The sequence below is a fragment of the Phycodurus eques genome, chromosome 3 (genome assembly GCF_024500275.1).
Source record: "Phycodurus eques isolate BA_2022a chromosome 3, UOR_Pequ_1.1, whole genome shotgun sequence".
In the NCBI taxonomy this organism is placed as follows: domain Eukaryota; kingdom Metazoa; phylum Chordata; class Actinopteri; order Syngnathiformes; family Syngnathidae; genus Phycodurus; species Phycodurus eques.
The window spans coordinates 5,250,645-5,262,651 of NC_084527.1; the positions used below are offsets into that span (position 1 = coordinate 5,250,645).

General features: G+C 40.1%; 2 protein-coding genes across 2 annotated transcripts; one reads left to right on the forward strand and one right to left on the reverse strand.

The window, feature by feature from the left end:
- Positions 1 to 585: 585 nt before the first annotated feature.
- On the reverse strand, positions 586 to 3,868 carry p2rx2 (purinergic receptor P2X, ligand-gated ion channel, 2). Its single transcript, XM_061671674.1, has 12 exons — positions 3,723 to 3,868; positions 3,346 to 3,481; positions 3,192 to 3,263; positions 3,007 to 3,082; positions 2,815 to 2,911; positions 2,011 to 2,091; positions 1,782 to 1,935; positions 1,352 to 1,482; positions 1,187 to 1,277; positions 1,039 to 1,104; positions 876 to 953; positions 586 to 684 (listed from the first exon to the last, which is right to left on the reverse strand). Exons 1-12 carry the CDS (start codon positions 3,860 to 3,862, stop codon positions 586 to 588), a joined length of 1,221 nt encoding a protein of 406 aa, XP_061527658.1. The 5' UTR covers positions 3,863 to 3,868.
- Positions 3,869 to 4,794: 926 nt separating this feature from the next.
- On the forward strand, positions 4,795 to 10,534 carry pes (pescadillo). The gene is made up of 15 exons (XM_061673323.1): positions 4,795 to 4,960; positions 5,167 to 5,246; positions 5,374 to 5,527; positions 5,636 to 5,745; positions 5,866 to 6,037; positions 6,124 to 6,213; positions 6,341 to 6,457; positions 6,664 to 6,741; positions 6,833 to 6,922; positions 8,416 to 8,546; positions 8,645 to 8,770; positions 8,969 to 9,153; positions 9,301 to 9,428; positions 9,508 to 9,666; positions 9,916 to 10,534. Exons 1-15 carry the CDS (start codon positions 4,937 to 4,939, stop codon positions 9,988 to 9,990), a joined length of 1,719 nt encoding a protein of 572 aa, XP_061529307.1. The 5' UTR covers positions 4,795 to 4,936; the 3' UTR covers positions 9,991 to 10,534.
- The last annotated feature ends 1,473 nt before the right edge of the window (positions 10,535 to 12,007 follow it).

Consider the following 12,007-nt stretch of genomic DNA (forward strand, 5'->3'; position numbering starts at 1 on the left):
TTGGATTACTGCTCATTGCTTATCTTGCCCATCGTTTCCTGCTTGGATGCTCTCATTACGCATCAGGCTGTAATTTAAGGGGGTTTCTTGTTTAAAAAAAAAAAAAAATTCTATATGAACAGTACCTTGTATGAGAGACAGAGGTGCAAATCTGATTCTGCATGTTAATGTTTATGTTTGATATAAATTAATAGGGGCATTTATTGATGTAAAGCCTCCCTGGACGCCTGCATCTAAGAGGCTCAAATACAAAAGCTCTGTCAAAAATGTTGCCCTTACAATGATAATTATTAATAATTTGATGATCACTTTCAGAAAATATTCCTGTATTTATTATTTTGGGGGCATTGTTAGCGCCTTAATGGCAGAATTGTGCAAGTACGCTTCCTGTATTGTATAATGTATATGATGTTTGTCTTCTGCTCTAAAAAGGTTGACATGTCAACAGCATCGGCTAAAATAACTGATGCTGCAGCTCAGTTATTAGGGGGGAAAAACAGCTGCTTAGAAGCCCTGAGAGAACATGACACGTGGCTGCTGCCGCAGGCCAGAGACGATGTTGGTCCAAACAATGAGGCGATGACTTCACAGCGGCACACCATCCGACAAGTCTGACTGGTATGAGCTGAAGTTAGTGATGTAAAGTAGTTGTGGAGGAATGGATGCTGTGGGTTCATCAATAACCTGGTGAGGGAAAATAGCCTTCATTTAAAGATCATAGTTGCATCTGAAGGTTGTGGAGCAACGAAGAGCCTATCAACAAACTCCTGTCTATACGGTGTGATATGTTGGAAGTAAATGTCAAGCCAAATGTGGCCTTATAACTACGAAATTGTTGCATTCTAAAGTGAAAGCAGATGATTAGTTTTACTTACTTCATCAAACTTGCTTTCGCTGTAGACTTCATCCTTGTCAATAAATGTCAGCATAATCCAGTCACAGATAATGGTACACTAATTGCCGGAGTGAGATGAAAAGTTGTTTTTGTCAGAAAGTGTGTTATCGGTTGGACAAATGAGGAAAGATGGCTTAACTCACAATTCCGACTGAAGTCAGTGCGGTCACTGTGCTGATGATTGTTGGGATTGGGCTAAATTTACCTGCCTGCAAAAGAATTAACATTGTAATATCACATCACTGCAGAAATCCAGAAATAGCTGTCGATTCTTACTAAGCCGCTGCTTACTTGTCCATGAACAATCACATCCAAACGAATGCCATAGGCCTTGATAAGTGTCCGGGACTCTATCCCATCCTTTTGGTAGTACTTGGCAAATCTAGTGAGGAACGTGGCGTGCGGTTAAAATAGACACAACAAGCTCAGTTTTATTATTCTAACCGTGAAATTCACCTGCAATAGTAACCAGAGTTGGCTCGATCCTTTCTGAGGTCAAGACGCCTAAAGGAATATTTGGGCTTACAGCGTGAAGGGTCCAGGTCCAGGTCACAGTTCCAGTCAATAAAAACACCAATCACTCCTCCCTAAGAAGTCAATGATCATCAAATAGTGTGCATATTTTGAGAGGTGCTGCTTGGTATCGATTACACACACAATTTACACACAAATTACACAATCTATCGAGATGTATTAAAAGAGAGATATGTCACTCAGTCAAAACTAAGCGCATCTTCATCTTTGTAAACGTCAAACATTTGTATTGGATCTCATTAGAATATGCAGGTGTACATAATAAAGTACACCTGTTATCCCAATGGTGCCAAATGATGTGCCTTTGATTCAAGAAGATTACGAATGAACAATTGTGTCCCAGCATACGAACCGTCCTGCAGAGCTCGCTGAAGTTCTCCCGGGCTTGATGTGCAATGTAACCGAGTCGGAAGTTTGGACAGTAGGGCTCCTTCTCCTCATCATATTGACATTTGTTCAGGTATTTGTGCATGTTGCGCCTGTTTGAAGCGTCCTTTATATTACCCCTGCCAGAGATGACCATGAAGCATAAGTTCAGACATTGTTTGTGTGCGTGCATGCGTGTGTCAGTGTACACGTACCTCACCACTCCAAACTTTGGGAAATGAATGAAGTTTCTGATGAATACTGTGAAATTGATGGCCACCACCAAAGAGGGCTCCCTGTAACCATTAGAAAAATTGAGTTCCTTAAAACAACTTATTTCTCTATTTAGGGATTTCTCTCAACCTGCTTTCCTTTGCCCTTTATCAGACAAAGAACCATATTTGGCAACGACAGTTGGAATTCATAATGGTATGCCCCAAAAAGGCTTAAGATTTATTCTTGCAGAGTCAAAAAGGACAAATAACCTCTGGAAAAAAAAAATCACAAAAAGGTAGAATCACAGATGTTCCTAGAAAGAAGATGGTTACTTTACATGATCAATTGTCAAGAAAAGTAGTCATAGAACTAGAAATGCGTGGTTGTAAACAACCACAATGTACAGTATCCCGTTGGGAATCGCCGCAATTGTTTATGGTTGGTTGCGTTGTTTTACAAAATAATCAATAATAAGGTCAGCGCAAACGAAACTGGTAACAATGACAATGAATGCATGAGGAAAATATGGCATAACTTAATCAAAAGCGAAGATAAATGTTTTGGCCCATATTGAGATCGGAATGACTTTTGCAAACGCACAACATTTGAACGTGATTTGAATAAAACTGCCAAATGTGCGCTGCGTACAAACATCTGTGAATCCAATGTCAAGTTGATACAATTAAGCAAAATGATTACCTTCAATGTTTTGGCCTTTTTATCACTTTTAGATTACAATGTGTTGGACACTTGTCTGTGTGAACAATACATATGTGACTGAAGTTGTTGAACCTTGACCTTACCTCTGGACTGCATACGCCTCAATAGGGCACCAGGTTTGGATCTCACAGGTTTTGAAGGTGTGGTTGTAGTATCGAATACATCTGCCGGTCCTCCTGCCTGTTTAAATAAAATCATCGATATAGAAGTTTGAAACAAAAAAGAAATAATTAATAACGAATGACATTATGTGAGCACAGCAGTTGAAATCATACCATGGCCGTTGAAGTCAACCTCTCCTTGGACACAGTCTGAGTCTCTCGTGCAGTTGGCATTAGCAACACCAAAATACTACAGACAAGTAAGACAAACAATTATTGACTGAGTATTTATACCACATAATATTTACTGTGTTTTAGTTAAGTTTAGTTATGTTTTTGTTTAGTCTTTCGCCTTTTACCTCAGCACAGGTTCCTTGCTTCTGGTCATATGTGACTTCTCGTCTCAATATCGTACTAATGACATCCCCGCCCTGTGAGAGGCCACAATAACACGAGTCAATAATGTTTACTTCCATGAAGGAAGGATGCCGAGAAGCGTGAGAGCTTCTTCACCTCTGAGGGTCGAACGTATTCCACAGTGTCCAAGATTTGATCTCCACGGATTGCTGAGCCTCTCATGTGAGTGTAAACCGAGCTCTCGGGACGCGTTTCACTTTCTTGGTACGCTTTCTGACTTATGAAGACGTACCTTGAGAGCACACACACACACACACACGATAACCGATGACAAGGATACAAAGCTGAATAATAGTGCTAAAAATTTATTTTCTCAATTGATTCTTTGTAACAGCAATTTCTGGCTTAAATATATTACATTTTGACCAATCAAACAAGTACCGTATGTAAATGACAGTTTTGAGCTAAAACATCACGTGCAACTGAAAATACAATCAACATACAAGTACTGCATATACAAATACAATACTTACCAGATGAAGTAGGTGATGACAATAAACTGAACTCCTCTGTATATGACTCCAAGAGTTATATTTTTAACCACCATGATTTTGGGGGTTTCATAGTCCCAGAAACCAAGAAAATAGTCTTCTAAACACGCAGTGAGTCCCATGATTAATGTATATACTGCACTACTCTGTCTTGTTTCGGGACCTTGGAGTTCCTAGGAATTCTATCTCACTCTAAAACCGTTTTAAATTCCCATTAATATTAGTCTTTTTGCTCTGAGTCTCCGCCCGACTCCAGTGTGCATCTCCCTCATGCATTACTGTATGTGCCAAACCAGACAGAAGACAAGAGGGCGGGGTTGAGATGGGTTTTGCCCTTTATTCTGATGGCCTTTCCATGTTTATGACATGTGGAGCATCGATTGAATATAGAAACTACACCTACATTTGAACGTTTAGGGGCTATTAAACATGCATTGGTCATTATTAAAATAAATAGTTACGCAAGTAGTCTGTGTTATAAAAACATTATTGCACAGTTATTCAATCATTACTCTCCTTACCTACTCACTGGAAGTGTGACATCACTATTTTCCTCATAGTCAATACCAACTGTCAAAAAAACATTATTCTGACAGCCGCACAACTTTATCCTGACCTTCTGTCATCTCTTCACTTGCATCTGAACACAAATATTCTCAAATGTGATCGAGCACCCCAGAGCTCAGAATATGGGGGTCTCATTTTATGGTAGTGGGAAGCAACTGTCAAAATGTGTGACCTCACTCTATTTTCCTTACGGTCAATGCCAACAGCCCCAAAACTTTATCCTGCCCTCCTGACATCCCCTCACTTTCATCTGGACACATATATTCTCCAACATGAAGCCCCCCACAGAACCGAATAAGTTGGTCACAGTTTATGATACTAATATGGGACTGTCAGAATGTGTGACCTCACTCTATTTTCCTTATGGTCGATGCCAACAGCCCAAAATCTTTATCCTGTCCTTCTGACATCCCTTCATTGGTACTTTGTTGAAGTGTTTCTTTTTATACAGGCAGATATATGGGCAATCCGGGGTCCTGAAGTCTCTTCCTCTGCGCATATCAATTGACACGTGCGTGGCTTCTGCTGCGTGTTGTGCTGTACCGCGTTGTTATCGTCTTCGTAGATGTTTTGTTTTTAAACGACAAATAAACTATTGTAAACCTTCGCGACTCACACATTGTTTGTAAATGGGAGGCCTACAAAAGAAGAAGGTAAATGTCGCCGTTGCCCTTGTGTCAAACAACGTAGGAGCTAGCTAGCTAGCATTGGAGCTAATACCGTAGTTTGCGTTTCGCTGATGGAGTTTAGTATATAAAAAAAACTGATTCAGTGACTTAGTGCAACTGTGTTCATTCAACATGTACATTAGGCGAAGGCATGTGAGAATATAACGGGAGTGTCTGGGTCTGTTTTGCAGTTTGAGAGTGGCTCTGCCACAAACTATATCACCAGAAACAAAGCCCGTAAGAAATTGCAACTGAGCCTCCCGGATTTCAGGTAAATCCATATACAGCGTTTCTGTTTGGTTCTGGGTAGTGTTTTTGTCGTCACGTTGACATTTACCCGGACAGTTGGTTATAAGCTTTAGGCCCCACAACGACAAGTGATTTGTTTTGCTTCTCAGACGATTATGCATTCTGAAAGGCATTTACCCCCACGAGCCCAAGCACAAGAAGAAAGTCAACAAGGGCTCCACAGCCCCACGAACCTTTTACCTGCTCAAAGACATTCGCTTTCTTCTACATGAGCCAATCGTTGGCAAATTCAGAGCATACAAGGTACCGTTCGTGATTAATTACAGAAACACTAATGTGCTCTCTTCCCTTCTTGTCTTTGTATGTATTTTGACTGTCTTTTTAATTTTTCGCCGTTCTTTCTTTGTAAAGATATTTGTTCGCAAACTTAAGAAAGCTTATGGAAAAACAGAATATACTGCAGTGGAAAGGCTCAAGGAGAACAAGCCAACATATAAATTGGACCACATTGTCAAGGAAAGGTAAGAAGTTCAACAGCGTGACCCTTAGTTTAGCTATGTAATGTTATGAGGATGAGATTAGTAAAACTAATTATATTCACGTATAGCCAACAAGTTGTTTTGCTTTCCGTTATGTTGCAGGTATCCCACGTTCATTGATGCTCTCCGGGATGTTGAAGATGCACTTTGTATGTGCTTCCTCTTCTCCACGTTTGCTCGAACGGGAAAATGCCACGTGCAAACCATACAGCTGTGTCGACGTCTCACTGTGGAGTGGATGAACTTCGTGATAGCCTCTCGTGCCCTTAGAAAGGTGCTATCTTTAACTAATAACAGTTTGTTTCATTTTAAAAACGCAATTATTTTGAGAATGCCATTTAATTGTTCGATTCGCTGCAGGTTTTCATCTCTATCAAGGGAATATATTACCAGGCTGAGGTGATGGGGCAGCTAATTACATGGCTGGTGCCGTATCAGTTTTCCCATGATGTAAGTGCAATTTCATGAAAGGCAGCATATAGTGATTTTACAATTACTGAGCATTTGGAAGCCCTGAAGGCACTGTTTGTTACATTTAGCCATAAACAAATGGGTCAACTTTGTTTTGCTCTTTTAGCACCCTACAGATGTTGACTACAGAGTGATGGCAACTTTCACAGAGTTCTACACAACTCTCTTCGGCTTTATTAACTTCCGACTCTACCATTCCCTTAATCTGGTTTACCCACCAAAGGTATAATTTAATTTCAACCTCAGTAAAGCATGCAGAGATGTTTGTGTATCTGAGAATTGTGGCCAGGCAATATGTATTGTAGCACCAAAGCGATTCAAACAAGAATGTTGTATTTTGTTATAAAATATTTTTTAAAAGATATAAAATCTCACATTAAATAGCAAACCACAATGTTCTGTGCTGTAAATGTTTATTTTTATTTTGAGTTTGACAGTAAAGCACACCAGGAACTCAAGGACAAAAATGAGGAGGACTATGCCTTGGATGCAGAAAGCTACTTGGAGGTGAAAATCGCTGTCAACTGTATTTAGGCCTTAGATTGTCCAATTGGTGTGCTTGCAAATGATATTTGATTGTGGATTGTCTTTCATGCAGAAACTCGCTGCCTTGAGTGCGAGTCTGGCCCGGGTGGTTTCTGCTGCAGAGGAAGAAGAAACCCAAGTCGACCATTTTCCTGTTGAGGAGGTAAAAAAACAAGAGGCTCAAAAGATGATTGACTGCCTCTAGTGTCTTTTAATACACAGAGAATGTACATAACCTTTTTTTAGTCTGGCTCTCAGATGAGAACCTGGTGTTTGGTGTGCAGCCTTTTTTTTATATATATAAAGACAAAGAGAAGAAAAAAGAACACCAAAAATTTCACAAATATATATTAATGAATAAAATTAGCACAACTAAACAGATTTAACTTTCTGATCAAATAAGTGCTCTTCAAACACTGACAAATCAAAAATTTTAACAACGTAGCTACATAATGGGCTTTAATCATTCTGCGAGGGGAATTATATGCAGTATTGCTGCTGTGTGCCAGTGAGTGACTTTAGACGTGAGGTTTAGTAGCAATCTATTTATTAATGCACAGTGTGAGCTATAAAATGCAGAGGTCAAAGTAAAGGTTATAACGCATTTTTAGATTCGTCCAGAAATTTCGTCCAAAAGAAAAAAATATCTCTAATTTGTTTTTGTTTATTTTTTTAGTTGTATGTGACTGTCTTGAGAGGAAAGAATTGACAGCAAAGTGAAACTCTGCTGTCACATCTACTTGTGACAAACAATACAGTTCAGTGTAGTGAAAAGATGGCAAAGAGAACCTTGACCTGCTTGCAATCCAGAAAGAGACCAAATGTGAAAACTACCTCATCTCCATTATGTAGTATGCTGTTCAACAGGCCCACAAATGATCTCTGCACCAATTTTAGGGGTTCAAAGGCAACAATCTTCCCTTAATCTGGTGTGCATAATTAATTTTAACCTGCACACCACTGAATAGCACCCCTTTATCATTGCTATCATTGTTACCGCCATTAGATATGAAAAAATCAAGAGTAGATCATGTAATTGGTCTCTGAGGGCAGCGGTTCATGTATGCCAAAGCTTTTGGAGGTGTGAAACTGGGGAATAAAGTTCTGAGTTTGGTTGCCAGGGATGAGCTTGAAACTCACCCATGGAAGTTCCAAACCTCGCAGCCTGTGCTGTCCCCTCAGATGACTTCATTCCTGATCCAGTCCATGCTCATCACTCCCCCAAATAATCTGAACATCTTCAAACCATACAACTCACTACCGTTTTAAATCTTTCCCTTCAATTTAGCAGGTGTTTTGCTATCACGCTTTCCTCCACCCACTTCATCCTGCCTTTACTCTCTTCTCCACCTCTCCTCCACACTCCCTATTATTCTGAAGAGTTGATACCAAGTACTTGAACTTTTGCACCTTCTCCGCTTGTATTCGTTGTTGCCTCAGGATTCCACTGGTCTCCTTTTCATTCATACACAAAGGTCACAGCTAAATATAGATTTTTAATTATTAACCAACATTTAAACATCATGTTGAGGTGTACTGACGTGATGCTGAGCACTTTGCTTCAGTTCCATCTAAAATAAATTAATTGCTGCTTCCTCTAAAAGTATTTAACTTTTATCACTGGGTTTAAATGGAATACATCAATGCTCCTTTTAGGAAGACATGGGAAAGATGGAAGAAAGCGAAAAGGAACAGAAGAAACTGGAAGCCCATAAAAAGACGTTTGAGGGCTTAAAGGTTTTCCTCAACAGAGAAGTACCCAGAGAGTCTCTGGCTTTTGTCATCAGGTCAGACAGAACAATTGCACTGACATTCAGTCACCGTAACGCCAACATAATCCTACTGCAACGACGACACCTTCCAATATCGATATCAACCTTGGCAGGTGTTTTGGTGGCGAGGTGTCCTGGGACAGGTCCGTCTGCATTGGGAGCACATACGATGAGACTGATGAAACTATCACACATCAGATTGTTGACAGACCCAGTGTTGCCACGCAGTATATCAACAGGTAAAGTAAATGTTCAGTTGTTGTAGCATTATCCATTCTAAGTCTGATGACGTGAATTTCAGAAATCAACTCTTAAATTCTGCTGCTTTGTGCACCGCATCTTCCAGTGACGTCTTTAGGCAATTTAACGTATACATAAGCATAAAAGTAAGTTTTCGTCACTTCATAATCTTTACCTTGAATGAATTACCATTTCAGGTACTACATCCAGCCCCAGTGGGTGTACGACTGTGTCAATGCCAAACTAATCCTTCCTGTGGCGGACTACTTCATGGGGGTCACTCTTCCGCCCCACCTGTCTCCGTTTGTGGAGGAGAAGGAGGGAGACTATGTTCCTCCAGAAAAACTGAAGATAATGGCATTGCAAAGGGGAGAGAAGCCTGGTAGGGCCTGTATTATTTTTTTATCGAAGGCTAAAAACAGGTGTCGTGTGATTTGACAATATCTTTACTTTCCAACACAGCCTTTGTGTATTTTGTTATTCTCTATTTAAAACAAGGGTGGCTCAATACTTGATTTTCTCTCAACAGCCCAGCAAAAAGATGAGGAGAGTGAAGAGGATGAGGAGGATGAAGAAGAGGATGAAGCCGAGGAGGAAAGTGACGAAGTAGAAGAGAATAATCTCAAGAAGATGGAGGACCAACGATCCCAGGCCAAGGTTTGTGACACGTGCGCCATCTTCCTCATCCCTCACCTGCCTCATAATAGACAATAAAAAATGGACTTTGTAATTTTAGGTCAAAGTGACTCCTGGCAAATTGAAAGTGGTCAATCTAGCAGACCGGGAGGAGCGGGAGAAAGCCGAGGAGAAGCGTCTGGCCATCATGATGATGAAGAAAAAGGAGAAGTACCTCTACGACAAGATAATGTTCGGAAAGAAGAGAAAAGTCCGAGAGGTTTGTCCCGTTTCTTATTGAGTCTGTATGGATTTCCGTCACGTTTAGTCTGTTTGCACTGATAAGTCTCACATTTGTAACATTTAATCCACTGTTTACAGTACCTGCGCTCTTATCGTTGCTGTGTGGGAATGTTAAACACTTTAGCACAGGTGCCTCCTAAAGAATGTGCAGGGCTTGTCACCTCTGAATCAACTCTTTGCGAGAATTGAGTTTGTGCTTAATGGACTCCTTTCTCCTCTCTCACAGGCTAACAAGCTCGCTGCGAAGAGGAAAGCGCATGACGACATTGAAAAGGCAAAGAAGAAAAAGGCCCGAAAATGAATTATAATAATGACTGTATTAAACTGCAACATATTGAGTGCTGCAGACTGACACGCAATTCAAGTCCCTCTGAGTGAGTCGTGAGATTTTGTGCATGCGTCATATTTGCATAATAAAAAAATGTTCGTAGCATATCGCTGGTGCCGGGCCGAAACCTCCTATGGCCAAATTTTGTCAGCTTCAGATTTTTTCACAAATCAATATTGGTCAGTCCACACATGGGAATGAATGTTTCCCCCCCCCCCCAAATCATTGACTTGTCTTTGACAATGCAATGTTGCAGGCTCAACAAACATGGTATTTTTCCAGTTTGCTTGAAAAGCGATAGTTTTGGAGATGCGATGGTTCCGCCCGATGCCAGGTAGTTTTGGAGATGCGATGGTTCCGCCCGATGTCAGTGAAGTGGCCGTTATGATTTTGTGCCATTCCTCCACACACACTTCTCCTCTACCACACTGTTTTAACTTCTGGACTGTATAATCAACACAATACAAACTATTTCTCATGATCATGCAACACAAGTTCAATAAAATTTTATATTCTAGCTGTTATTTCTTCACATAACACCTCGGTGTGACACACTAAAGGAGGATTGCATTGGAGCAAAACACAAACCTAAAAATTTAATTGTGTTGTCCACAGCTGTGAAGGTGTTGTAAGGCGCACTTGATCTCTTTACGATGCTTCTGTTGTGGTTCTGGTGGGCTCGTCCCGCCCTGCACACTCAATATCCTCATTCATTTCGCCATGCGTCTCTTTCACCCTTTTCTGCATTCCACGCGTGCCCGCCCAGTTCGGGTCTCAGCCTGGCACTATGGGTGCCTGAAGGAGCACTATGGGTGCTCAACAAAAGAAGCAGTGTCGAGCCAGAACTGCGTCTTACACAAACCGGGCCAAAATGTTTACGCACACTGACTGGGTCAGACTTGAACAGGCATTTCTGCAAACATACACACACACAAACAAAAACTCCAATATGAGCGGTATCTACAAATCTCCCTGAAGACCACTGTCTGAATGATGAAAGCTAAAGTAGAGAACAGGAACGCCACTATTTTGTACTAAATAAGTAGGGTGCAAAGAGGTGTTAAATTTCCATGGTAAGTTAAACTGGGAAAATATCGAAAGGTATCATATAAATATATGTTTTATTACATGCAGACATCCATGTGAAATACAATTAAAAGATGACATTTTAGTAGATTTATCTGGAAGTAGTACCTTGTCAAATTTTAAATGCGTAGTAATTGAAGAATCAATTCTTTCATTGAAGAACCAAAACAGGACTATTGAGTTAAATATTAGTCACCCACCTGAGCCAACCCATTCAAAATGAACATAAATGCCACGTCTAAAAAAAAAAAAAAAAAAAAAAAACCTTTCAAAGTGTTAGATGAAACACTTGATGGAGGAATGCACAGTGCATGTAGGTGGCTTGGTGTCAATATCAAAGGACATGGAACTTGGTTGTTTTTGTCAGGAATGCTAAAATGTATTTTACCAAACTAAAGTTAAGTTCCCTATTAAAAACTAACCTTCAATTTGGTATATTCCTGGTTTGTCCGAAATGGAAAATTTGTGGAATTTTGCATCCCTAGTATTAGCTTGTTTGTTGATTCCTTCTTTTGTTAACCTGGTAGGACAACGTTTCATAAGTCATGATGCAAGTTCATAGAGCGTCTTTTGCATAATCTTCACAATTTAACATTCAGAAAAGTAAAAAAGACGAGACCTTGACAAAAGGATGTTCCTAAATTAAAAAATGTTTAATGCGAGATCCTCGACTTGTGGCAAAGTTCAATTCCTACCACCTGTAGCCGTATCTTTTTGTAAGTTATTTTGAACGTACTGTATCCTAGCTATGCTAAAGCAGTTGTAAAGTATAGTAAAAGTAAGCATTTTATGAAAAACACTTCTAGGCCATAAATGTAAATTGATAAAATAAACAGTTACACCAAAGGAAAATAAGAGGGCCATAGCAGTATCGTCACCTTTGCAAACTACATTAACCTCATTA